The 27,928-nt window shown below is 40.3% G+C and overlaps 1 protein-coding gene across 1 annotated transcript in view; it reads right to left on the bottom strand.

The window, feature by feature from the left end:
• Positions 1–27,928, bottom strand: part of LOC112204050 (uncharacterized) — a 190,771-nt gene that overhangs the window by 146,433 nt on the left and 16,410 nt on the right. Inside the window, exons 2-10 of the mRNA XM_054686851.2 lie at positions 25,723–25,887; positions 22,077–22,149; positions 21,716–21,826; positions 12,367–12,480; positions 11,698–11,892; positions 10,453–10,606; positions 9,274–9,431; positions 5,093–5,245; positions 2,504–2,605 (exon numbers count right to left, since the gene is read on the bottom strand). Of these exons, the coding sequence (XP_054542826.2) occupies positions 2,504–2,605; positions 5,093–5,245; positions 9,274–9,431; positions 10,453–10,606; positions 11,698–11,892; positions 12,367–12,480; positions 21,716–21,826; positions 22,077–22,149; positions 25,723–25,859 (1,197 nt within the window). The 5' untranslated portion in view covers positions 25,860–25,887. The remainder of the gene's footprint in view (positions 1–2,503; positions 2,606–5,092; positions 5,246–9,273; positions 9,432–10,452; positions 10,607–11,697; positions 11,893–12,366; positions 12,481–21,715; positions 21,827–22,076; positions 22,150–25,722; positions 25,888–27,928) is intronic.

Below are 27,928 nucleotides of genomic sequence, written 5' to 3'. Positions count from 1 at the left end.
TCCTAAAATGTGTACGGAACCACAAAAGACCCAAACAACCAAAGTAATCCTGATCAAAAAGGACAAAGCTGGTGGCATCACATTATCTGACTTCAAAATATACTATAAATATACTGTAACTAAAGCAGCATGGTACTGGCATAAAAACAGGTACATGGATCAATGAAACAGAATAGAGAACCCAGAAATAAATCCTCACATTTATAGTCAAGTGATTTTTAACAAAGGCACCAAAAACATACATTGGGGAAAGAACAGTCTCTTCAATAAATGGTGCTGGATAAACTGGATATCTGGATATGCAGAAAAATGAAACAAGACCCTTCTCTCTCCATATACAAAAATCAACTCAAAATGGATTAAAGATTTAAATATAAGACTCTGAACTATAAAACTATTAGAAGAAACTATAAGGAGAAACACTTCGGGACATTGGTCTGGGAAAATATTTTATGGATATAATCTCCAAAGCATAGACAACAAAAGCAAAAATAGACAAGCGGGATTATTTCAAACTAAACACACACACACACACACACACACACAAATAATCTGATCCAGAAATGGGAAAATTATCCTGAATGGATATTTCTCAAAAGAAAGTATGCAAATGACCAACAAGTATATGAAAAAATGCTCAACATCACTAATCATCAAATGCAAATCAAAAACCACAATGTGATATAATCTCATTCCACTTAGAATGGCTATTAACAAAAAGACAAAAAAAATCAAATTCTGGCAAAGATGCAGAGAAAAGACAACTCTTATACACTATTGGACTTATAAATTACCATAGCCATTATTGAAAAAAGTATGGAGGTCCCTCTAAAACCTATAACTAGAACTACCACATGATCCAGCAATCTCACTATGGTGTATAAATTTTTAAAAAAGGAAATCAGTATATTGAACAGGTATCTGTACTCCCATGTTTATTGCAGCCCTATTCACAATAACCAAGATAAAAGTATCCATTAACAGATGAATGGATAAAGAAAATGTGTTAGATATACCCAGTGGAATACTATTTGGCCGTAAAAAGAATGAGATCCTGTCATTTGCAACAACACTGATGAGCTTGGAGGGCTTAATGTTAAGTGAAATAAGCCAGGCACTGAAAGGTAAACACATGTTCTTACTCAGGTTCTCCACATGTTCTTACCCATTTTCACAAGCTAAAAAAGTTGTTCTCATAGAAGCAGAAAGTAGAATAGTGATTATTAAGGCTGAGAGGGTGAGGGTGGGATAGGGAGAGATTGTTTAAAGGATACAAAATTATCAGTAGATAGGGAAAATAAGTTCTTGCATTCCATAGCACTGTAACGTGACTGTAGTTAACAATAATTTATTGTATATTTTCAAATAATTAGAAAAGGGGATTTTGAATATTCCCAGGGCAAATAAATAATAGATGTTTGAGAAGATGGATATGCTAGTTACCTTGATTTGATAATTATACACTGTATGTATCAAAATATCACTCTGTACCCTATAATTATGTACAATTTTTGTCAATTAAAATATTTAAAAAAATAATTTAGTTGAGTATTTTGTTTCACAGATAAAGAAGCTAAGGCTCAAGGAGGTTACATGACTAGACAAATATCACAGGGAGTTGATGTTAAAGCTGGACTAAAATCCAGTTTTTTGGGTTTTGTTTTTGGTTTTTGTTGTTGTTGTTGTTTTGTTGTTGTTATTGTTGTTTGAGACAGAGTCTCACGCTCTCACCCAGGCTGGAGTGCAGTATGCAATCATGGCTCACTGAAACCTTGACCTCCTGGGCTCAAGCAATCCTCCCACCTCAGCTTCCTGAGTAGCTGGGACTACAGGTGTGTTTCACCACACCTGGCTAATTTTTAAAGAAAATAATTTGTAGAGACAGGGTCTCTTTTTGTTGCCTACGCTGGTCTTGAACTCCTGGGCTCAAACAATCCTCCTGCCTTGGCCTCCCAAAGTGCTGGGATTACAGACATGAGTCACTGTGCCTGGCCCTAAAGTCCAGCTTTTTGACAATTTTTTATTCTCTACTGAAAGCTAACAGGATTTTTAAAGTGTGGCAATTAGATTATAAAGTTTAAAATAAGGCCAGGCATGGTGGCTCACGCCTGTAATCCTACAATTTTGGGAGGCCGAGGTGGGCAGATCACTTGAGGTCGAGAGTTCGAGACCAGCCTGGCCAACATGGTGAAACCCCGTCTCTACTAAAAATACAAAAATTAGCTGGGCATGGTAGTGCACGCCTGTAATCCCAGCTGCTAGGGAGGCTGAGGCAGGAGAATCGCTTGAGCCCAGGAGGCAGAGTTTGCAGTGAGCCGAGATCACGCCACTGCACACCAGCCTGGGTGACAGAGCAAGACTCTTGTCTCAAAAAAAAAAAAAAAGTTTCAAATAAAGCCGTCATAGTGAATCCATGCCAACATTTTTAAAAAGGGAAAGAAAATTGCATATTTTGAGAATGATTTTAGCAAACATCTACATGGAAACATGGTTATTTTCTCACCTTCAAAAACTTTGCTTGGAGTTGCAATAATGCATCTGTTCTTCTCCGTTCTTTTAATTTAGTCAAAAGCTTCTTTTGCCATGGATCACATTTTGGCTTGATCTAGTGGACAAACATGTTCACATAAAGTTACAACATAACAGAATGATTCTCAATAAAAGTTGCAAGCAAAGAGATTCAAGGACCTTCTGAAATGGTATCTGGCTTTGGTGCTAGGTTGGCTAGGACAAGTGAGCTTTTGGAAAGGGTCTTCATGGGTTCACAGATCCATTGAAGGAGACAGCAGCACCAGTTCCTGTTGGTGCCTGGCCTATAAGATGCAGTAGATCTATCTGGGATGACACCATACCACCCACAAGCAGCAGGGACCCTAAATCCATCAGAGTTGGTCATTGCACTTTATTTACAGGGCAAAAGAAAGTTCACCCACAGACTCCATGTGACTCCACATTTAAAACATCTTTCATATTAATAAACTGTATTTCAAAAATAAGTTCTGTTGCTGTAAACACCATTAACACTCAAATTTATATCTCAGCCCTAAACTCCAGCCTATTATATCCAACTACTCCTTTGATATCTATTCTTGGATATCAAGTGTAACAATCTAAAACAGAAAGTCTGGCTTCCCTTACAGGGACTACCTTGTTCCTCAAGCACTAGATGGAACTAGGAGCAATCTTTGATTTCTCTCAGTCCATCCTGATTCACTCCTATGGTCTGAATGTGTTCCTCTAAAATTTAAATGTTGAAACCTAACCCCCAAGGTGATGGCATTAGTAATAGAATTTGGGGATGTGATTAGATCATGATGGTAGAGCCCTCATGAACAGTATTCATGCCCTTACAAAAGAGGCCTGAGGGAGCTTGGCTTTTTTCTTCCACCATGTGAGGACACAGGGAGAAGCAGAAGCCTGTAGCCTGGAAGAGGACCTTCCAGAACTTGACCATGCTGGCCCCCTGATCTTGGACTTCCCAGCCTCTAGAACTGTAAGAAATATATTTCTGTTCTTTATAAGCTACCCAGTTTATGGTATTTTGTTAAAGCAGCCTGAATAGACTAAAACAGTCATACAAAATTTATTTGATTTTATTTTAATTTTTAGATGGAGTCTCACTCTGTCACTAGGCTGGAGTGCAGTGGCGCAATCTCAGCTCACTGCAACCTCCACCTCCCAGGTTCAAGCGATTCTCCTGCCTCAGCCTCCCAAGTAGCTGGGACTACAGGCGCACGCCACCACGCCCAGCTAATTTTTGTATTTTTTTTTTTTTAGTAGAGAGGGGGTTTCACCATGTTGGCCAGGATGGTCTCGATGTCTTGACCTCGTGATCCACCCACCTTGGCCTCCCAAAGTGCTGGGATTACAGGTGTGAGCCACTGCACCTGGCCAAGATTTTTCTTTTCTTCATGATACAATCAATCCTTGTTGTTTGTGGATTCCATGTTTGTGATTTTGCCTACTATCTAACATTTTTTGTGACTCAAAACTCAATACTAGTAGAGTTTTCACAGTCACTCATAGGCGTGTGCAGGGTGGTAAAAATTTGAATCACTCAATGGGCATATTCTCAACTCAGTTTGAACAAGGCAACGCTCTGCCTTCTTGTTTCTGCTCGCATATTACAAACAAGGATCCTTTTGTGGTCCATTTAGTGCCACATTCTTCACATTTTTATGCTTTTTGGTGGTCATTTTACTGTTGAAAATGGTCCCCATGGGTAGTGCCAAAGTAATGTCTAATGTTCCTAAGCATTAGAAGGCTGTGTGATGTACCTTTTGGAAAAAATACATGTGTTAAATAAGCTTCATTCAGGCATGAATTATAGTGCTGTTAGTCATTAGTTCAATATTAATGAATCAACAATATATTTTAAATAAGATGTCTTTAAACAGAAACACACGTAAAACAGTTATGTATTGATGAGTGTTCCGACGAGAGGTTCACAGGAACTAACTCTATTTCCCCTAGGGGTAACGATTCAATATTTGCTAACTCAGTGTTCCTGGTGACTTTCCAGAACACAACTACCTTGAATAACAAGAATTGACCATAGTTAGCACTACCTAAAATCATCTTATTTAGTCTGCTTACTTGCATATTGTTTGTGAACTGTGTATCTCCAGCATGAACGGCCACACCTGATATACAATATGTACCAAATAAATAGTTTTTGACTCAACGGTTGGATTTACACAAGTCAATCACACCCTTGGATAGTAAGCTTAGCTCTTGCCAAGTATCTGAGATCATTAGTAATAAGCAGGGAGTTTGGGCCCATTAGAGTGGGGTACAGGCATCTGGAGAACCTTCAGAGAAGGCAGATTAGCATAGCAAACTTCGATATAGAGCCAAGGCAGGCAAAAAGCTGGGACAGTGTGGCACACAAGGCCAGGTTCTCTAAGTTGCCTCCCTTGAGGACAGGGAAGCATCTCCCCTATTCAAAGAGGACAGTTTGCTGAGGGCACTAAGGAGAGGGGACAACAGGGACTACATAAACCTGGTGTTGCCAGGTTGCCTAGCCTGCTTAGATGACACTGTGACACTGCTGACATCACTGATAGATGACTATCACCACGAGTCTCTTTACCTTTATGAAGGAAATCCAGTTGGCTCTCTTTTTCAGGGTCATTCTGGGTCCTGCCAAACCCAAATTATCTGCTTTAGCTGTTCCAGCTTCATAGTCTGGAAACATTTGCAATCTCTGTTGCTCCATGAAGACGCTTTGAAATTTTTGGGAAACCTAAACAGGATGAAGTGAGAAGTGGAATCCAGAAAAAAAGTCTCAGAGAGTGGGCAATTTCAAAAACAGCTACTGATTGTCTTTGAAATAGCCTTGGAATCAAACTAATTTATAAAACACAACTCTGTGATAGTGACAAGACCTTAAATTGGCATACCTGTGTGGCACATGTTCTCAGTCAGCTCATTACCATAACTGTGTGTATTACCTGTTCTGAATGTCTGCTCCAGAGATTGGAAATATATTAATGCATTTATATATATATATATTGAACTGGAACCTAAATATAAGTGAGAAGTAAATTGTCCACCTTTGAAAATGCATTCACTTTTTCCGACCACCCAATAAACTATTATAGACTAAATAAGGATTAAATAAATCCTGCTCTCAGAGGCCTGACGATGCTAGAACCTGTTAAACTCTTTAAGGCATCTCAACCTATTCCCTTCATAGCTTACTTTCAGACTGAGGCTACAAGTGCTTTCTACGACATCGGTTCCTACTGTCAAAATGCTGAACATTCCTTCTTTCCCCTCCAGTGTGGGCCCCTGTGGTGGCACCTTCATCACTGTACTTGCCACGTTGTGTCAGGATTTCCTCACTACACGGTGAGCCCCATTCAGGGCATAGACTATGAATGTCAAGAATTCACCACATGGTGATGGCCACACAACAATGTGAATGTACTTAACGCCACTGAACCGAACACTTACTAATGGCTAAAATGGTAAATTTTGTTATGTTATTTTACCACTCATGTGTGCACATGTACACACACAGTAAGAAACTACCACAGTGCTGACACATACTAGGGCCTCAACAGAGGTTTCTGGAATGAGTGAGCAAATTTGTGAGTCACAGAGCTGAAGATTCTTCTAGTAATAATGCTACTACCTCTGAGGTTGTGCTATCCAATGCTGTTGCCCCTAGCAACATGTGGCTGTTTAACATTATGAATTAATTAGAATTAAATAAAATTTGAAATCTAGTTCTTGAGTTGCGCTAACCACATTCCAAGTGCTCAGATAACTATTAGTGTATGTGACTAGTGGTTAACATGGGACAGTGCAAAGGCAGAACACATCCATTGCTTCTGGAAGTTCAGTGAGACAGTGCTGGTCTACGACTGGGTTGGCAAACTTCTTAAAGGGCCAGATGGTAGGTGTTTTAGCCTTTATTGACCACAAGGTCTCTGTCACAACTACTCAAGTCTGCTGTTGTAGTGTGAAAGTAGCCATAGAAAATACATACATGAATAGGCACGGCTGTTGCTAGGGTCTGAATGTTTGTGTCCCCACAAGATTCATGTGTTGAAATCCTAACCACAAAGTGATGGTATTAGGATATGGGAATTTGGGGAGGTGATTGGGCCATGAAGGTGAAGTCTTCAGGAATAGGATTAGTGCCCTTATAAAAGAAGCCTGAGAGACTCTTGCCCTTCTACCATGTGCGGACACAGCGAGAAGGCACCACCTATGAGCCAGAAAGCGGGTCCTCACCAGACATCAGACTACCTTGATCTTAAACTTTCCAGCCTCCAGAACTGTAATAAATAAATTTCTGTTGTTTAGAAGCCACTCTGTTTATGGTATTTTGTTATAGCAGCCTGAATGAACCTAAGACTGCTGTATTCCAAAACAACCGTATTTTAAGAAAACAAGTGGGGCTGTAGTTTGCTGACCCTGCTCTTAGGCATTAGAGTATCAGAATAAACAGCACCTAAACATAGGAACTCTTCCTAGGCAAAAAAGTTGATGTAATGTGACTAGTTATCTTGGAACACAATTAGTATTTCACATAATACTATCATAAGAAAATTAAAAGTGGAAATTATCATCATAAAAAGGAGACAAGCTGTTCTTTGGGAACAACATGGCTTTGTTGGAGTGCTCCGCCAGACTTGTGTTCACTTGTTTATCATTAATAATAGTCTCCTGGGCCGGGCGTGGTGGCTCATGCCTGTAATCCTAGCACTTTGGGAGGCCAAGGCGGGTGGATCACCTGAGGTCAGGAGTTTGAGACCAGCCTGGCCAACATGATGAAACCCCCATCTGTACTAAAAATACAAAAAATTAGCTGGGCATGGTGGTGGACGTCTGTAGTCCCAGCTACTCAGGAGGCTGAGGCAGGAGAATGGCGTGAACCCAGGAGGCAGAGCTTGCAGTGAGCGGAGATTGTGCCACTGTACTCCAGCCTGGGCAACAAAGCAAGACTCCATCTCAAAAAAAAAAAAAATAATAATAATAATAATAATAATAGTCTCCTGGGCTATAATTAACTTACATTTATTTTGGTTCTTCTTAAACACCATCATATTCTGATTCTGTGTTTTGCCTATCATAATCCTTGATGATAATAAGGGGAGGACACTCCCACAGAAACACTCTGCTGGAGACAGTGCTGCTGGTGGCATGAAAAGAAAGGCAAAAGCTAAACATCATCACCTTCAAGGAAACAAGAAGACATGTGATACCACTGGTTCCAGTGAGCTTAAAGAGGTTGTGTTACATACTAATAAAAATCATGCTGGGCCAGGCGCAGTGGCTCACGCCTGTAATCCCAGCTCTTTGGGAGGCCGAGGCGGTGGATCACTTGAGGTCAAGAGTTCAAGGTCAGCCTGGCCAATGTAGTGAAACTCTGTCTCTACTAAAAATACAAAAATTAGCTGGGCATGGTGGCGCATGCCTGTAATCCCAGCTACTTGGGAGGCTGAGGCAGGAGAATTGCTTGAACCTGGGAGGTGGTGGTTGCAGTGAGCTGAGATTGCGCCACTGTACTCCAGCCTGGGTGACAGACCGAGACTCTGTCTAAAAACAAAACAAAACAACCTCCCCCCACCCCACACACACACACAAAATCCTGGTATAATTACGCTGGAACAAATGGAAATGCAAGTGGAATTTCAAACTCAAGCAAATGGTGATAGCACAGACAGTAGCTTACTTCTTACGTAAAGAGCATTCAAAACTATTCAGATCTTATTTTTACATGTTTGGATCCATCAATCTCTTATTTTTACCTAGCAAATATATACACTTGCAAATAATATACAGTTAGAGCGTTATTGTTGAAACTTTTGTTATTATAAATCTGAAGCTTGGCCAGGTGCGGTGGCTCATGCCAGTAATCCCAGCACTTTGGGAGGCCAATGCGGGCAGATCACCTGAGGCCAGGAGTTCAAGACCAGCCTGGCCAATATGGCAACCCCATCTCTACCAAAAATACAAAAATTAGCCAGGTGTGTCTGAGGCAGAAGAATCTCTTGGACCCAGGAGGTGGAGACTGCATTGAGCTGAGATTGCACCACTACACTCCAGCCTGGGTGACAGAGCAAGACTCCATCTCAAATATTTTTAAAAATCTGAAGCTATCTACCTATAGTCCTATTTTTCTCTTTCAAACAAGTTTTTTTTTTTTTTTTTTTTTTTGAGACAGGTTTTCACTATGCTGCCCATCCTGGGCTCAAGTGATACCCCGCTTCAGCCTCCCAAAGCGCTGGGATTACAGGCATGAACCACACACCTGGCCCCCTTTGAAACAAGTTTTAACATGGCTTTTGATAATATGAGTTGTTTTCATTTCAGGAAGTACAACACTGTGTTATAGCAGAGAAGACTGCATGACTTTAAACATCACTACACAATGTACCCTCTATTAAATATAAAGCATTTTGTCAATAAGGAAAGCTATTGCAATATATTTTGAGAATTGGAGGGCTTTAGATAACTGACAACTCTGCCATGCAAATTTGCCAAATCTTTACATCATCTACTATAGACTGTACACTACTTTTGCTTTAAGTTCTGCAGAAAAACAAGTCCTGAAATCCTTCTGGGTTCACTATTTGAGTCCCATTACTCTTACAGAGGAAGCTTTTCCTAACTGCTAATCAAAATTTCACCTATTACTACTTTACAAGATCACTCTTGAAACAATTGTTGGTAGTAAAAGGTGCAACTTTGTGGAAAATACCAGTGCTTTCTTTCATGAACACCTATATTTGTATTAAGAAAGAGTGTATCAAATACCAAGGAAAAAAGTTCCATTTCCTTAGCAGAGTCCCAGAGCTCTTCTACGTCATATGGGATACTGAAATGGGAGAGCAGGAGCTTCAGCTGAGGTTTCAGTTCTCCTGTTTCTGTTGCATGTTGGGGGAGGACAAAAGCAGCTTCTGTTCTCATTGGCCCTGAGGAAAACCAAAATCAAGAGCATTAAGACCAATGAATACTGTCAGGGAGAGAAAATGGAGAGTCCTTTGAGACAGGTAGAAGTAGGAGCTCCTCTACTGATGGGATGCCCATTCTGCTCCTTTCCCAACATTTTCTGCCACAATTTATAGTCTGCACCCTACTTGGCCAGGTGGATCTGACAAATCCTTGGAGCTGGGCTTTTGTAGGAGGCAGCAAGGACTCCTTGCCGTCTCACAGCCTACAGGAGAAACCCAACAGACCTTTTGGGGAATGGCTTGGAGCAGAATTGCCTATAGTGCTTTCTGGTAAATGAAGAACATTATTTATAAATTTATCCAACAAATTAGAAGAAGGTGAGAGCCTTCAGCTGTTTTCACATGGCTAACTCCCCCTCATCTCTAAGGACCCAGTTTGGACTCCCCTCCTTCAAGAAGCCTTCTCAGATGCCCCACAACCAGGGTTGGCTGCCTCTCCCAGGCATTCCCGGGACACTCTGTGCATCCAAGCAAGAATGTCACTCAGAGTAGAAATCTTAACAGGTTTCTTAGTCATCTGTAACACAAGGTAAGGGCAGGAAAACTGCATTAATTTTATTCAGATGAAGAAATTATTTTAGATTTGTGTAATATGAAAACTGGAAGGAGCCTTAGAGATCACTGATTCTGAAAGGTTTGTTATGGAGATGACCAAATTGAGGCCCAAGGAGATAAAATGCAGGCCCACAGTGAGGCCAGGACAGGAACAAGCCTAGAGCCCAGTACTGCTGACTTCAAGTCCATTTTTTTCTCTCACTCTTAACTTGCTAATTATAAAGACGGAGATTAAAACATGTCTTAAAAAGTGTTTGTTATTTTTTCCCATCTGAAAATATTAAACTAAGACTTGTTTATTAAGGAGATAAAAACTTTCGGTATATAGAACAATTTTTAGCAAGATCATGGGACAACCAGCATAAGTCTAAAATTACAATCTTCTTTGCTCCACATTACCCGAGGGGAAAGAAGACTAATTTCTTACCAGAAATGCTGATATCCACAGGGTCAGGAGATGCAGAACCCTGAATGTCAGGGTCAATGTCATTGACACAGACATTTTCATTTTTCTGACCAACTTCAGTGACTTGGTTGAAAGCTAAACTCAGCACTTTGGAGATGGGCAAATACTGGAGGGCCTATAGAAGGGCAAGACCAAGAGGCCAAACATCAATACAATTCTCACAGAAGCTTCCAGACTCAGGTTCAGGAGCAGCCCTTTGCTTTGGGAGAGAAGAAAAGAAGTAGAGGTGGAGCCTCAGTAACCTGCCCAATGATAAGGGGCTACATTTGGAGCTCGGAGACCTAGTACTGTTACTGACTCTGAGTGGCCTTAACCTCCAAACAGGTCTACTTTGATCAAGGACCCAAAGTGGACAAGGCACTGTGTGGGGTGCTAGGGAGACAAAGAGGAATAAGACAGGATACAACCTCAAAGAGCTCACGGTTTACTAAAGACCCAGACTTATAAGCAGATCGTTATAACACCATGTGACTGGTGAGAAATGTATCAGAGGCAGTGCCCATAGTGGCTGGCTGGGTGCGGGGAAAGGACGAAGCCAGTTTCCGATTTGGGCAATTCCATGCATGATGGTGTCTCTGAGCTAAGGCAGAGAGAAGTAGGAAAAGATATGGGTAGAAAAACAATAATCTTTCCAAAATGGAAATGTGATCATGTCACTCCTTTCTGATGCCTCTAGCCTGACTTAGAGCCTCTCTGTGACTCTCTTTACCCTATGCTTACACTTATCCTGTTCTTTTTTACCCCGTTGTATTTCAGTTGAATATTTACTTACCCATATCCCTACCAGCCGAGAACCCAGTTACTTTTCAGCAAAGGCCATATCTTTGCTGCATGCCTAGGACAAGTACCTGGCACATATTAGACCCTCATTAAACATCGCCTAATATTTAAAAAGTGGATCTAAATCAGAGAGCATAGATCCTGAACAAGATGATGAAGACAAGAACTTACAGAGTGAATATGAAATAGTACAACAGAGACATCTTTGAGAAAGCTAAATTATTTCAGTAGAATAAAGTTTCAAAAGAGAAAGATGTCTAAGGTTTCAAAGAAGAAATCCAGTGACCCATTATGTTTCTGTCATTTGTAGGGCAGGTGGAGTCCTGAAACAGTGACAATCTAAAACTAAGTGACAGATGTGAGAAAACAATGTACTGATCATCCCTAGAAGGGTGCCACATCATCACATCACTGTGTTTCACATACCTGCAGGTACTGGTGAACAGTCCCGAGAGAGTGCAGGTGGCACACTAACCACCTTGTGTAAATAGTCAGATCTTCCTGTGTCACCAAGTTAGGAGGATTGTTTTTTCCCATGAGGAAGTTTTCTCGAGCAACAGACAATCTTTCAGCTCTCTGAAGGGCGTCATTGTACTCCTGCATAATGTAGCCAACTTGTTTCTGTTTAAGAGAGATACAAAGATAGAACTTTGTTATTTGCAAGCCTTATGCTCTGTATCATTTGCTTCCAAGTATAGGGTAATGTTGTTTTGGGTCTAAATAAAGGGGTTCTTTGAATCCCAAAGTTCTTCTATATTCTGAATTTGACTTATAAGGGCAGTGGTCATATTCTTAGGACTTTGAAGGAGACAGACTCCAAGCAAAGAGTCAGTGCATAGGGATACTTATAACTGGAGTCGCTTCTGAACTTTTTACCTAAAGCTGAGGAAGCTAAGTCTGTGAAGAAAAATGCATTTCCTCTCATACAAAACTTCCTTCAAATTTTATTCTTAAGAATAGATTACCTTTACCATTACCTTCTGCCATAGGTAGAACAGGCGAGAAGGCACATCCATTAGTTTCTTTTCTATCTTTAGCTGTGACTTTTAAAAACATAAAAAAATAGCCCAGAGGTTCTGTTCATAGACTTCCTACCTTGTAAAGAGGATAAAGTTGCTCCATGATCTTACTGTGTTGGCAAAACCTCTTCCACCTAAGCATGTGTAAATATTTACTCTGGGCCAGCTGGGTAATTCTCTCTGTGTAATACTTTAACAACAAGAAAAATAAGCACTTAGAGAAGGAAGATTGAATAAAGTCTTAAGAACACTAACGAGGAAAATCAGTCTCTGGTTGTTTTGGAAAGATGCATTTTTCTTTCTTTCTTTCTTTTTTTTGAGACGGAGTCTTGCTCTCTTGCCTAGGCTGGAGTGCAGTGGCACGATCTCAGCTCACGGCAAGCTCCGCCTCCCGGGTTCACGCCATTCTCCTGCCTCAGCCTCCTGAGTAGCTGGGACTACAGGCGCCCGCCCCACGCCCAGCTAATTTTTTGTATTTTTAGTAGAGACAGGGTTTCACCGTGTTAGCCAGGATGGTCTCGATCTCCTGACCTCGTGATCCGCCCGCCTCGGCCTCCCAAAGTGCTGGGATTACAGGCGTAAGCCACCGTGCCCAGCCGGAAAGATGTATTTTTCTATATGAAGACCATAACATTAAGAAGTCTGGCTCAGCCGGGCGTGGTAGCTCACGCCTGTAACCCCAGCACTTTGGGAAGCCAAGGCGGGTGGATCACCTGAGGTCAGGAGTTCGAGACCAGCCTGGCCAACATAGTGAAACCCCATCTCTACTAAAAATACAAAAAATTAGCTGGGCATGGTGGCGGGTGCCTATAATCTCAGCTACTCGAGAGGATGATGCTGGAGAATTGCTTGAACCTGGGAGGCAGAGGTTACAGTGAGCAGAGGTTGCAGTGAGCAGAGATCGCGCCATTGCACTCCAGCCTGGGCAACAAGAGTGAAACTCTATCTCAAAAAGACAAAAAAAAAAGAAGTCTGGCTCAAGATAGTATTCAAATTGAAATAAAGTGAGTAGACATTTCTAAGTCTTTATGATCTGTTACCAAGTCAATAGATTTAAGCTAATTTCTCAGTTACCAAACAATTTTAGCAGTGACATAAAAGTCTGTCAAGTAATCTAAAGCTGAGCCTAAAATTTTTTATTAAAAATTGAACTTATGAGTCAAAAATACAGAGTACATTACAGGTAAGATTATAGCTTTTAACCTCAGATCAGAAATTTTATTTATACTTAAAAACAGTTAATTCTTTTGAAGATTTTCTTTCTGATAATAAAAATAATACTGGCTGTGATGGAATAACCAGAACCAGACTTACCCTTCTATCATAAACAACTAGAAAATTGGACACAATATACAAGGTAACTGTTTTCTGACACTGGACAATGGGCAATGCAGGACTCTGGTCCCTGAGAGAAGGAAACAAATCATGTAGGCCCTGCAATCACCTTAGTTTCATACCAGAAGACAGTTTCTGAGCCATGGAGCAAGAAAGGGAATCCTAAGCAGAGTAGATGATCTCTCTGAGTTAAAGAAAGAGAAACTGAAATTTGGAAAATTGAGTCAGCTGATGTTTGCAGGAGAGAAGGAAGCCATGCAAAGAAGGGATTCTAGAAATCTGCATCAAGATCCCTTTCAGTCTGTTGCTGAATACTAAGCCATGCATGTAAAAGGTGAAACTCCAGGAGGCTGTCCAAAGAATAACTGACTAGGGAATTGTAAACTGAACAGTTCCGAGTTCATATGAGGCTGAGAGTTGTTCAAGTCCAACCAGCTAGAGTGAGGGCTTTTCATTAAATATCTGGGACATTTAGTAGAGACATCAAAAGCTTTAGTAAAAGGATAAACTATGCCTAGAGTAGTGATTATTCTAAACCTGCTCTAACAATCCTTCAGCCTTGAAAGGATTAAGCTGATCTGTAAGTAACTTAACTGCCTACCAGAATAAAGTCCAATAAGCTCTAAATAATACAAAAAATCTGGTACTTAATAATGAAAAATTGACAATTTTCAGCATTCAATAAAAAATTACTAGACATGCAAAGAAAAGAGGAAAGCATGATCCAAAAGCAAAAGAAAAATTAGGGATGAGAAACAGGCTCAGAAATGACAGAGGTGAAGAAAGTTACCAACAAGAACTTTTTTTTTATTTTTAATTTTTTGAGACGGAGTCTTGCTCTGTCGCCCAGGCTGGAGTGCAGTGGCGTGATCTTGGCTCACTGCAAGCTCCACCTCCCAGGTTCACGCCATTCTCCTGCCTCAGCCTCCCGAGTAGCTGGGACTACAGGTGCCCGCCACCATGCCCAGCTAATTTTTTGTATTTTTAGTAGAGACAGGGTTTCACCATGTTCGCCAGGATGGTCTCGATCTCCTGACCTCATGATCTGCCTGCCTCGGCCTCCCAAAGTGCTGGGATTACAGGCATGAGCCACTGTGCCCGGCCCCAACAAGACCTTTTTTTTTTTTTTTTTTTTGACTTTTGGTAAAGGATTATTTATTCAGTTGATTTTACAGTTTTCTCCTCAGTATACAGTGTAGTCTCTATACAAGCATTGTAATCAATAAATACTTTTGTCTATATTGTTTTGTATTTATTTTTCCCTAAATATAATTGGCCCCAGAATTTTATTGCAATAGAAATAAAATCAATGATAATGCTCTACAACTCTTCCTTATATCATTCTAAATGCTGCATTTCAGATATTTTAAAAATTAGTTGTAAAGTTTTTAAAGAAGATAGTTATCTGGGTGTATCTGTCAGGGATTAATCAGAGAAGCTGAGCTCTGAAGAGTTATGGGATAAGGGATTTGTCATAGAAATTAGGCCTTACACATTTGGAGGAGGCAATGGGTAAGGACAGTATTGAAAGAGAGAATAGAAGAATCAGAGGAGACACCCATCAGTCACTATAAGAAGTCAGCAAGTGCAGGCACTGAAGTGGAACTACAAAGGGTGAGCTGGTGGAGAAGTTCTTAAGAAACTGTTGATTCTATGGGTCTTCAGCCAGTGTCTAGTGAGGGACTTGGGGCCACTCTTGGTTAGCAGGATCCGCAGTTCTGTAGGAGCTGCTTTCTAGGTTGCTTCTCTAGCCCCACCATCTTGTACAGAATCTCCAAGCAGATATTCACTTCTTGCTTAGACCCAGACATGTTTCACTTTCTCTCCAAAAATTCAATATAGCATCAGTTCCACATGTCTGGGGAGGCCTCACAATCATGGCAGAAGGCGAATGAGGAGCAAAGTCCTATCTTACATGGTAGCAGGCAAGAGCCCAACAAGACCTTTTAAAGAACTATTGTAAATATGCTCAGCATGCTCAAGGATTGAAAGGAAAATGTGAACATAGGCTGATCAGGGTGGCTCATGCCTGTAATCCCAGCACTTTGGGAGGCTGAGGTGGGCGGATCACTTGAGGCCAGGAATTTGAGACGAGCCTAGCCAACATAGCGAAACCCTGTCTCTACTAAAAATACAAAAATTAGCTAGGTGTGGTGGTGTGTGCCTGTAATCCCAGCTTGGGAGGCTGAGGCACAAGAATCAATTGAACCCAAGAGGCAGAGTTTGCAGTGAGCTGAAATCAAGCCACTGCACTCCAGCCTGGGCAACAGAATGAGATGAGACTCCGTCTCAAAAAATATTTAAAAAAGAATAAGAAAAGAAATGTGAACATAATGAGGAAAGAAATGGAAAATATCAAAACAAATCAAATGGGAACTTCTAGAAATGAAAAATGCAATATCTGAAATAAAATACTGACTGGATGGGATTAAAGTAGATTAGACAGTGCATAAGAAAAGGCTGATAAATTTGAAGACATAGCAACAGGAACTATGTAAAATGAAGCACTGAGGGGGGAAAAAGACTGAAGAAAATTAGTAGTCTTAATGATCTATGAAACAATATGAAGTATTTAACAAATGTGTAACTGGATTCCCAGAAGGAGAAGTGCAGGCAGAAAATATATTTGAAAAAATAATGGTTGAAGTTTTTTAAAAACTGATGAAAACAATAAACCCACAATCCAAGAAGCTCAACCAACCCCAAGCAAGAAAAATGCAAAGAAAACTTCAACACGCATCATAATAAAATATCTAAAAACCATTAAGAAAAAATCTTAAAGCAGCCAGAGATAAAAAGATACGCTATGATCAGAAATGGAAACTATGTACATCCATAAAAAAGAATGAAATCATGTCATTTGCAGCAACATGGATGCAGCTAGAGGCCATTAGCCTAAGTGAATTAATGCAGAAATAGAAACCCAAATATCGCATGTTCTCACTTATAAGCGGAAGCTAAATTTTGGGTACATATGGACATAAAGATGGGAACAATAGAAACTGGGAACTACTAGAGAGGGGAGGGAGTGAAGGGGAGTAGGGGTTGAAAAACTACCTATTGCATACCATGCTCACTACCTGGGTGACGAGATCAATTGTACCTCAATCCACAGGATTATGCAATATACCCAGGCAACAAACCTGCATATGTACCCCCTGAATCTAAAATAAAAGTTGAAATTATTTAAAAAAGAATAAAATATCAAAAAAAGAAAGTTACTTTGGATTTTGTTGATAATTTAGGTTTTAATGTGTCTGTGAAATGCAAAGACTTTTGCTGGTCAATGCCAGTGACCAAGACGAACCATGGAAATATTATTACGTATTAGTCAGTTCTCATAATGCTAATAAAGATATACCCAAGACTGGGTAATTTATAAAGAAAAAGAGGTTTAATGGACCCACAGTTCTACATGGCTGGGGAGGCCTCACAATCAGGAGAGAAGGCAAGAGAGGAGAAAGGCACATCTTACATGGTGGCAGGCAAGAGGACATGTGCAGGGGAATGCCCCTTTATAAAACCATCAGATCTCATGAGACTTATTCACTATCACGAGAACAGCATGGGAAAGACACACCCCCATGATTCAATTACCTCCCACTGTGTCCCTCCCATGACACATGGGAATTATGGGAGCTACAATTCAAGATGAGATGTGGCTGAGGATATGAGCCAAACCATATCATTCAGCCCCTGGCGCCTCCTAAATCTCATGTCCTCACAATTCAAAACCAGTCATGCCTTCCCAACAGTCCCCCAAAGTCTTAACTCATTTCAGCATTAACTCAAATGTCCACAGTCCAAAGTCTCACCTGAGACAAGGCAAGTGCCTTCTGCCTATGAGCCTGTAAAATCAAAAGCAAGTTAGTTACTACCCAGATGCAATGGAGGTACAGGCATTGGGTAAATATACCCATTCCAAATAGGAGGAATTGACCAAAACAAAGGGGTTACAGGCCCCATGCAAATCTGAAATCCAGCAGGGTAGTCAAATCTTAAAGCTCCAAAATGATCTCCTTTGACTCCATGACTCACATCCAGGTCACGCTGATGCCAGAGGTGCATTCCCATGGTCTTGAGCAGCTTTGCCCCTGTGGCTTTGCAAGGTACAGTCCCTACTCCTGACTGCTTTCATGGGGTGGCGTTGAGTGTCTGCAGCTTTTCCAGGTGCATGGTGAAAGCTGTCAGTGGATCTACCATTCTGGGGTCTGGAGGATGGTGGCCCTCTTCTCACAGCTCCACTAGGCAGTGCCCCAGTGGGGACTCCATATAGGGGCTCCCACCCCACATTTCCCTTCCACACTGCCCTAGCAGAGGTTCTCCATGAGGGCTCTGCCCTGCAGCAAACTTTTGCCTGGACACCCAGGCATTTCCACACATCATCTGAAATCTAGGTGGAGGTTCCCAAACCTCAGTTCTTGACTTCTGTGCACCTGCAGGCTCAACACCATGTGGAAGCTGCTAAGGCTTGGGGCTTGCACCCTCTGAAGCAATGGCCTGAGCTCTACATTGACCCTTTTTAGCCATGGCTGGGACTCAGGACACCAAGTTCTGAGACTGCACAAAGCAGCAAGGCCCTGGGCCCAGCCCAGGAAACCATTTTTTCCTCCTAGGCCTCCAGGCCTGTGATGGGAGGGGCTGCTATGAAGACTTCTGACATGCCCAGAAGACATTTTCCCCATTGCCTTGCTGATTAACATTTGGTTCCTTGTTATTTATACAAATTTCTGCAGCTAGCTTGAATTTCTCCTCAGAAAATGGGTTTTTCTTTTCTATCACATCATCAGGCTGCAAATTTTCTGAACTTTTATGCTCTGCTTCCCTTTTAAACGTAAGTTCCAATTCCAAACCATAACTTTGCAAATCCATAAAACTGAGTGCTTTTGACAGCACCCAATTCACTTCTTGAATGCTTTGCTGCTTACAAATTTCTTCGGTCAGATGCCCTAAATCATCTCTCTCAAGTTCAAAGTTCCACAAATCTCTAGGGCAAGGGCAAAATGCTGCCAGTCTCTTTGCTAAAACATAGCAAGAGTCACCTTTGCTCCAGTTCCCAATAAGTTCCTCATCTCTATCTAAGACCACCTCAGGCTGGACTTTATTGTCCACATCACTATCAGCATTTTGGTCAAAGCCATTCAACAAGTCTCTGGGAAGTTTCAAACTTTCCCACGTCTTCCTTTCTTCTTCTGAGCCCTCCAGACTGTCCTAACCTCTGCCTGTTACCCAGTTCCAAAGTTGCTTCCACATTTTCAGGTATCTTTACAGCAGTACCCCATTCTAACAGTATAAATTTACTGTATCAGTCCATTCTCTTGCTGCTAATAAAGACATATATGAGACTGGGTAATTTATAAAGGAAAGAGGTTTAATTGACTCACAGTTCCACATGGCTGGGGAGGCCTCACAATCATGGCAGAGGATGAAGGAAGAGCAGAGGGACACCTTATGTGGTGGCAGGCAAGAGGACATGTGCAGGGGAACACTCCTTTATAAAACCATCAGATCTGTGAGACTTATTATCATGAGAACAGCATGGGAAAGACCCACCGCCACGATTCCATTACCTCCCACCAAGTCCCTCTCATGACACATGGGAATTATGGGAGCTACAATTCAAGTTGAGATTTGGGTGGGGACACAGCCAAACCATATCACATTAGTTCAAGTAAGCAAATGGTGAGAGGCTGACAGAAAAAAAATCACTTAAATTAGTGAAGTGCTCTTTCCTGTTATGATATATATTTGAGTTTCCTTTTAGCTTATGAATAAACATGTGTACTTACATATAGTGTGATAAAAATTCAAACTATTCCACAGTTCTATTTTAGAATGGCATGTTTTATATTTTTTGTATAATTAATCTTAATTGCAAAAATGTGTATACTTAATGAAAATAAAGCTGTCACCTAAGAAAAAGAAAGAAAGAAAGAGAAACTATGTAAGACAAAAGACAAAAGACAATGGAGCAGTATTTTAAAGCAATAAAAAATCACCAAACCAGAATTCTATGTTGAACAAAAATATCTTTCCAAAATGACGGGGAAATACTTCTTTCAAAATAACAAAGACTATGAGAATTTGTCCCTTGCAGACCTGAACTACTAGAAATGCTAAAGAAAATTCTTCAGAGAGAAGGCAAATTATATCCTATGGAAGTTTAGATAATACTAGAGTTTCTCAACCTCAGCAGCTATTGACATTGGGGACTACATAATTCTTCATTGTGAAAGGCTGCCTTGTGCATTGTAGAATGTTTAGCAGCATCCTTGGCCTCTACTCACTTAATGCTAGTAGCAACCAATCATACCCCTCACCCAAATTATGACAACAAGAAATATCCCCAGACATTTCCAAATGTCCCTTGGGGCACAAAATATCTTCTATCTCTACCCCTCTTCTCTGTCCATTGAGAAACACTGATATACACAAAAGAATGAAAAATGCCAGAAATGATAGGGAAAGATAATCCTGAATGAAGACAATGACGACAATTTGACTTGCAAATAGTATCTCAATATCTTTTGTTTCTTTGTGATTAATTTAATAGTTAATTCCTAACTAGTTGCTAAAGAACTAATTTGTATGCATAGGTAAGATATAACTTGTAACACAGGAATAGAGAACAAGGAATTTTAAAATCGAAATAATATATACTTATTATAGAAAATTTAGCAAACATATAAAAGTAAAAAGGGGAACTTCATTATCCTGCCATCCAAACATAACATTCATTAGCATTTGGTCTAAGTCCTTCAAGTGATTTTTTTTCTATACATACTTGACCATTATGACACACATACATACACACATTAGTTTTTATTAACTAATATTTCATATATAATAATACCTTATGCTAATGTTAAAAGAAAAACTTTAGACAAATTAAATTTAACAGAGTTTAATTAAGTAAAGAACAATTCATGAATTGGGCAGCCCTCCTAGCCCCCCAACCAGAGTAAGTTCAGAGAGACTCCAGCACTGCTGCATAGTGAAAGAGGATTTATGGACAGAAAAAGGAAAGTGAAGTAACAGAAAAGAGAAGTGAGGTACAGAAACAGTCAGATTGGTTACAGCTCAGTGTTTGCCTTATTTGAACACACTTTGAACAGTTGGCTGCCTGCAAGTGGCTGAAGTATGGCTTCTGTGATTGGCTGAGACTCAGTTACTTGTTACAAGAGTAGGTTATGGTCTATTTACAGTCCAGTTAGGTTACAGGTCACTATGTAGGGAGAAACCTTACCAAGGGTTCTGAACTTAAAATGAGGCAGCTTTAAGCTAAACTTAATTTAACAATAAAAAATGTTTAATGGCAGAACAATATTCTACCATGTACCATACTGTTTTTCTTAACTCTTTCTCTTATTGGTGGATATTCAGGCAATCCTAATGTTTTACTTTTATTATAATGCTGCAATAATAATCTTTATGGAAAACTCTTTTTCCCATGTCTTGAGTTATTTTCTTAATAGAAATTTCCAGGGCTTGGCACAGTGGCATACACCTGTAATCCCAGCACTTTGGGAGGCCAAGACTGGAGTGCAGTCGTTTGATCTGAGCTCACAGTAACCTCTGACTCCCAGGTTCAAGCGATTCTTCTGCCTCAGCCTACTGAGTAGCTGGGGCTACAGGCATGCGCCACCATGCCCAGCTAATTTTTGTATTTTTAGTAGAGACGGGGTTTCACCATATTGGCCAGGCTGGTCTTGAACTCCTAACCTCAAGTGATCTGCCTGCCTCGGCCTCCCAAAGGGCTGGGATCACAGGCATGAGCCACCATGCCTGGCCACAGCCAATAGCTTTTTAAGGGCTAGAACTGTCCTAGTCAATGTGGTATTGCCCTACATTATCGACACAGAAAGTACTTAGCAGAAATTCAGTCAATTGTTCCGTGCCTTTAAACCGAATTTAAAACTATGAAATAGATCTCTAACAAAGAACAGCGTTTACACTAGCCAAGTTCTGCAAACTATACATGTCGAGAAAAACAAAACCTACCCTAGCGAAAGGATATTCCTGAAAGCCAGTTTGCCCATACATTTCTACTAATATCAAATGAATTTTTCAAATTGCAGTATCACTCTTACCTGCAACAGAAGCAAAGGTAAATTTTCAGGGGTGTACTCCCTTCTTAGGCAGCTCTCTAGCTCCCTCTGCATGGCGTCTGCCTGAACAACAAGGGGCTTCGACTCGGCCACCTAAACCCAAATAACTAGTTTTAACATCCCAAATTAAAGAACTGTAAAATTTCAAATATCACAAAATCAGACATTTCCAAGGAAATAATGGTCTGCTCTGATTCAGTGGTAAGCTGAATAGTGGACTGTTCTCATAAATACTGTTAATAGCATCAGCTGTTTGTCTGCAAAAATACTGTTTCTGCTAAAAGTTACCAATCAGCAAAATCAAACTTATTGTCATATTGAAATAGCCCACTGTCTTACTCACCCGTAAGGTTTTCTTCAGTGCTAGTTCCCTCTCTCTTCTAAAGTAATAAATATCCTTTGGCACTTGAATAGAGCTGCAGAAAGATTTATGCAATATAAGTGGTAATTACAGAAGCTGTAATCGACCAGATTATAGATAGACCATGATTAATCTGTAACTCTTCACAACTGCTCATTTCTGAATAAGTATATCATATTATACTGGATTATTGAGGGCACGCAAAGGCCACATCCTTTTGTTTTGGTTAGAATCTTTTTTGATTCTTCTTTGATTAGCATGTTTGCTAAACCTTTCCCTGGGCCAATTTTTCTCTCCCCTCCCCATACAAACAGAGTATTTCGTTCTACCCTTGATTCACCTCACTATTTCCTACTGCAGAATAAAGGGAGGGACACAATGGTGAGGATTTTTATTTCCCCACCTGAATTCCCTCCAGCAACCTTATCTCTGACAAATATTGTGCCTCTCAGATCCCATTTTCACCCTAGTTGGCACATAAAACCAGTATCGTGTAATTTAAAATAAAATGCTTTTATTTTTGTGTTCTTGATGAATTATCTGCTGGGGGGTGGGAATGACTCTTAAATATCAAACATGAAATACTTCAGGAATCATTTTAACCAAACTTAATGCTTCAGGAAAATTATTGATTCGTAGGAAAAACATTTATAGCAGAAGTGCCTGTTTAAGCAGCCTTGTGGATTCCTGTTCACACCCACTGATGAGGGACCTGTTGTTTTTACCATGGACTCTGATACAAGGAGGCACAAGCTGTGGGGTCACCTGGTAAGGGGGTGGGACCCTGGGTCAGGAAGAGCAGAGTGCTCCACATTTGGGATAAGATATATCCCAAGGTTTGGCAGCTTTGAAAAAATCAGGAAACAGCAACCCTGAGGCAGACATCATTTTCTCAAGATAGTATTTTGCAGACATTGGTAAGGGGCCACAGCAGGTAGTCTGGAACACAGGTGAGAGACCACCTAGAGATTATGCAGGAGGTGTAAGCAGTGACATTTAGGTTATTATTGTTCATATGGCCTATGAGTTCCCAGATAAGTTTTAAGGGAAGATAAAAATACACTGTTAGTTTGTACACTTGCCAGCAATTTCCCCCACTGCAGGCAGTGGTTCTGTGAAAAGAACCCCAGGCTGACAGTCAAGAAATCCATCAGTCAAGTGAGCCTAAGCAACCCATTTAGACACATTGTGTCAAATTTCCACCCTGAGGTTGGAGATAATGCCCCTCTTATCTCCTAATATCTTCGCTTTAATGGAAAAAAAAAAGAGGTGAGCTCTGAAAGGGATTTGAGAATAAAAACGGTAATAAACCTGAGGTATAATTTCTGTCATTCTGAATCCTGGCTGCAGCCTTGTGGCGGTGGGGAACGAGTAACCAACCAGAAAAGGAATCAGCTATTACTAGGCAGCTAGAGAAACACAAGAAACTTTCCCCTGCCCTCTTGTCTTCTTATCTTTGGCATACTGGGAGATGGGGAGGGTCATGGGCTTAGCTACCCAACCCTCTGTCACTCAGATCTTGTCTTTCCTCTCAGTTAGCCTCAAAGTGCCTGTGAATGACCCTGAAGAGACTGGTGAACATAAGTAATGTGTACATCAACCTGCAAAAAGAGATTTACTCATACGTTCATCAAGCATTGTTCATTCAACATACATTCATTCATTTATTCATTCAGCAAGAATTTATGAAACACTTAACCACTGCAAAGTCTTGGGTTTGTGGAGTAAAACAAGGGAAAGGATGCAAAAAAAAAAAAAAAAAAAAAAAAAAGGGATGGGGGGGAATGATTAAGACACACAGTTCTTCTCCAAGCCTCAATAGATTTTTCAATCTAGTGGAATGAGAATGTTAAAGTGATTATCAGGAGTGGATATTTCCATGTTCCTTGGACTCTAGAACCTAGCACAGCACCTGGAAAACAGAAGGTGCTCAAGAAGTATTTGTTAGACTAATAGATTCTTCCAGGTGCAGTGTTGGGTGATTTGGGGAAGTAGACAAATAAGGCTATCCAGGATTACCCATCACTCGATTCTAAGAGACATCAGAAAGCCTTTCTTATCCCAGTGTACACTGGGGAGTCACTTGCCTGACATTCTGACATTTAAATCATAATAATATCAACACTCCATTTTTGCATTGTGTTTTCTAGTTTTAAAAATACTTTAACATGCATTATTTCATTATCCTCACAACCTTATGTAGGTAGGCAAGGTACTAACCTCATTTTTCAAATAAAGAAACCAAAGTTGAGAGAAATTATGACTTGCATGGTTCCATGATCTTTCCATCTCATCACACAATCTGATTTGCTTCAGACACCTAATGGTTTTAAATACTAATTAAAAAACATATGAAATGCTGGTTCTTCAGAATTGTCTTTGGAATTAAGTACTAATTCACCTGCTTACTGCATCTTCTGACCTCTCCAAACCTCTCACCATCCACATTGTGTTTTCTCAATGATTCAACCTAACAGGGTTCTTATACTGCTCCTTTTGATCAGTTGTGGCAGTATCAGAAACAGGGATATGAAGGTCCTGGGTCCATGAGACTTGCCATTAGGGGCTGATCTGTGTCTCTGGTTTCTCTACAATAACTTGATTGCTGTTGTTGGCAGCACTTACCTATAGAAGAGCTCCTAATGAAACAGGCTGGCTGGCTTCCTGTTGTGATCTGCTCTAGAGGAGAACAGAAGCCCCTACTCAAGCCCTAGCTTACCTAACTCTCAGCAAATCAGTAACAAAAGACCCAAGGAGTTATTAACAGCAAGTTCCTACTTTGGGGGGATAGAGACTTCCACAAAGCCCCACAGGTGCAGTTAGAACTAAAACTCAACCTATAGTTACCCCTTCCTCATTTTTGTGCTAAGAATAATGCCTTGGGTGGAGATTTAAAATGCTAATGCTACATTTGATGTATGAAGAAGCATGTTGAGCCACTGTACGAGCACTAGAAACCACACCCCCCGCACCCCACCATATATGCCCTGATGTAACCCTTCTCTATCAAAGGATGCTATAAAACTAACGCACACACTACCCTTGGAGAGCATCTCTTTCCTTTTCCTTTCTTGGTGCTGGCTCCCTTGTGCACAACCTGAATACACTTACCTTTGCTGCTGCTCTGTTTGGTGATCTCTCTTGATTTCTATCCTGGGAGACAGCAAGAATCCAGAGTGCTGGTAACACTCACAGAACATTGTTTTGCATAATGTATTACTAAGTGCCTACCATTATTTCAGCTTTTAAATTTCTCACCAACATCAAAGTCAAATTCAATTAAAATATTATTGGGTAAAATGAGATCTCCTTTCATTGAGTATGATTTGTATTATAGCTCCTGTAACTTCAAGACAATAGCATTAATTAACATGTAAAAACACTTACATTTTCTTTGGTAAGACTTTTGCTTGGATCTGTCTTAACAAATCTAGAATATAGAAAAATCTTAGAGGTAGCAATCAGGTTAGAAATGGGTACCTGAAACTGCTATTATATACTATTTATCTGAACTGGAGATAATGCCAATTGTCTATGTAAAAAGAAGAGAGGGTGCTGATGTAGATTACGGAGTGAGAGTGGGGAGTAAAGCCCCTGAAGATCACACCTTCTCAGTGCCACTATTTACCTGTAAACTCGATTAGCTGTTCCCTGAAGAGCTCCCTGCTCTTCTATCTCAGACTTCAGTTCAGTCAGTTGCACAGTCAGTTTTTTCTCCAACAGCTGGACCCTTTCTGTGGAAGTGATCTTATAAATTTCATCCATGATTTGTATTTGCTGTTTTTCTGTATCCCTGAAAAAGAGGATCACAAATCTTGATGCCCTCAGTGACCATTATCCAGCATGTTGAACTTTGTCTATCTTTGTCCAAGAAATCATGTCAACTTTGTAGAAATGCATGCATTTTGCTATTAGACTGTTGTCATTTGTGATTTAATTAACATCTAGTAAACAGTAGAGAAAAAGTAGGTTAGAATCTCCACTGGCCATGCCTTTGATTAGCCCAGTTCACCTTCAAAAACATCTCTGCTTCAGCTTTGGCTGTGGGGTTTAATAAGTGAGAATGCACCCCCCACCACCCCTCACCTCTGCAGTCTTGATAAATGTTTGTGGGGATTACACAGTAACTTCTGTGAATGGCAGTTATTGCTGACTTCTAATGGAAAATTGTACTTATGCATTTGAATGTGTTTTCTTAATTTTGACTGCCTACATTTAGCATACCGGTTTTACCATTAAATAACAGCTGATAACCTCCCACCCCACCTCACCTGGTTCACAGTCTGTCAAATTCAACATAATTGTTTGTTAAGTACTTAGTGTCAACATTCTAATTAACAATGTAGATTAACTGCATGACTCAGAAGTCCTGGGACCCATAAGTTGCAGGGGATTCAACAGATGATGTATTTCCTTGTGTTACTGCTGCCCTCACCTGTCCTGGACAAGTATGAGTTAAGTCTCTCTTAGGCCACATTAGAGAGATTTAAAATACTTAAACCTTATTTTTTTCCTGTGATATTTCTAGACTCTCATCTTTCCTTTTGAGATATTTCATTTTCTCAAGTTAATATGCTGTCATTTCAACAAATAATTAAGCTGTAGAGATGTTTTGTGTAGAGGCTTCCTTTGGGAGCCCATTTATTCTTTTTCTAAATATATGAAAAATGGAAATGAGCATCCATGTTCAGTCCAGGTTGTGAACCTGCCTAGTAATAAATCTGTCATGTTTGGCACGCCATTGGAGCTCAATAAAATGCACTGTTATTGTTCTTAGCAAAAGTAAAATGTTGTTATAGAAAATATTTGCCATTTGGCAGTGTCCTTTCAAGTTGGACAAACAGTTAAACAGCTGTCTTAACAGCTGCATTCCAATCGGCAGCCAAGAGTGGCAGCAACATAGACTGGCTGATTATTCTCCCAAAGGACGGACATTCTGCCTTCATTTCTTGATCAGTTTCAACACTTCACAGCTCAGAAATGAGAACATTTAATCCTGTACTGTTTAGCTTGCAACACAGTCAAGCACAGTATTCAGAAAATTAACATAAAGGGGTCAGTCTTTGACAACTGTCCATGAAATGAATCCAACCCAGAGAAATACATGCCTGCTGAGGACTCATGTCTAGGTTTAAAGAGACAACTGTTTATTTGGAGGGGTATGGGAGGTGTGCTTCATTTATTGAGAACCTACCGTGTGTCAGGCAAGCACTGGGGACTCATTTAGTCTTAGAAAAGAGATTGCGAGAAAAGAGAATTTCTTCAATCATGTTTTTAAAAATAAGTACATTTAATTATTTGTAATTCATAATTACGTATAATACATAATTTTTATGCATTTAAAACGTGGTTAAAATTTAAGACAAAAATAGTAAGATCAGCTTGAGCAAGGTTTGGGGGTGTTCAATGTGTGGTTACAGCAGGCTTGGATGGGGATAAAGCAGACACATTTAGAAAAGAAATACTGAGTAACTATTTTAAAAGTTTCAAGGTGATGAGTAAAAGAATAGAAATGCATCTAGATGAGTTCATGTCATTTGTAGGGACATGGATGAAGCTAGAAACCATCATTCTGAGCAAACTATTGCAAGGACAGAAAACCAAACACTGCATGTTCTCACTCATAGATGGGAATTGAACAATGAGAACACTTGGACACAGGGTGGGGAACTTCACACACCAGGGCCTGTCATAGGATGAGGGGAGTGGGGAGGGATAGCATTAGGAGATATACCTAATGTAAATGATGAGTTAATGGGTGCAGCACACCAACATGGCACATGTATACATATGTAACAAACCTGCACGTTGTGCACATGTACCCTAGAACTTAA

Source organism: Pan troglodytes, chromosome 5, assembly GCF_028858775.2.
Source record: "Pan troglodytes isolate AG18354 chromosome 5, NHGRI_mPanTro3-v2.0_pri, whole genome shotgun sequence".
Taxonomy (NCBI): domain Eukaryota; kingdom Metazoa; phylum Chordata; class Mammalia; order Primates; family Hominidae; genus Pan; species Pan troglodytes.
The sequence above is the reverse complement of the archived record's forward strand: the minus strand, read 5'-3'. Positions and strand labels throughout refer to the sequence as shown.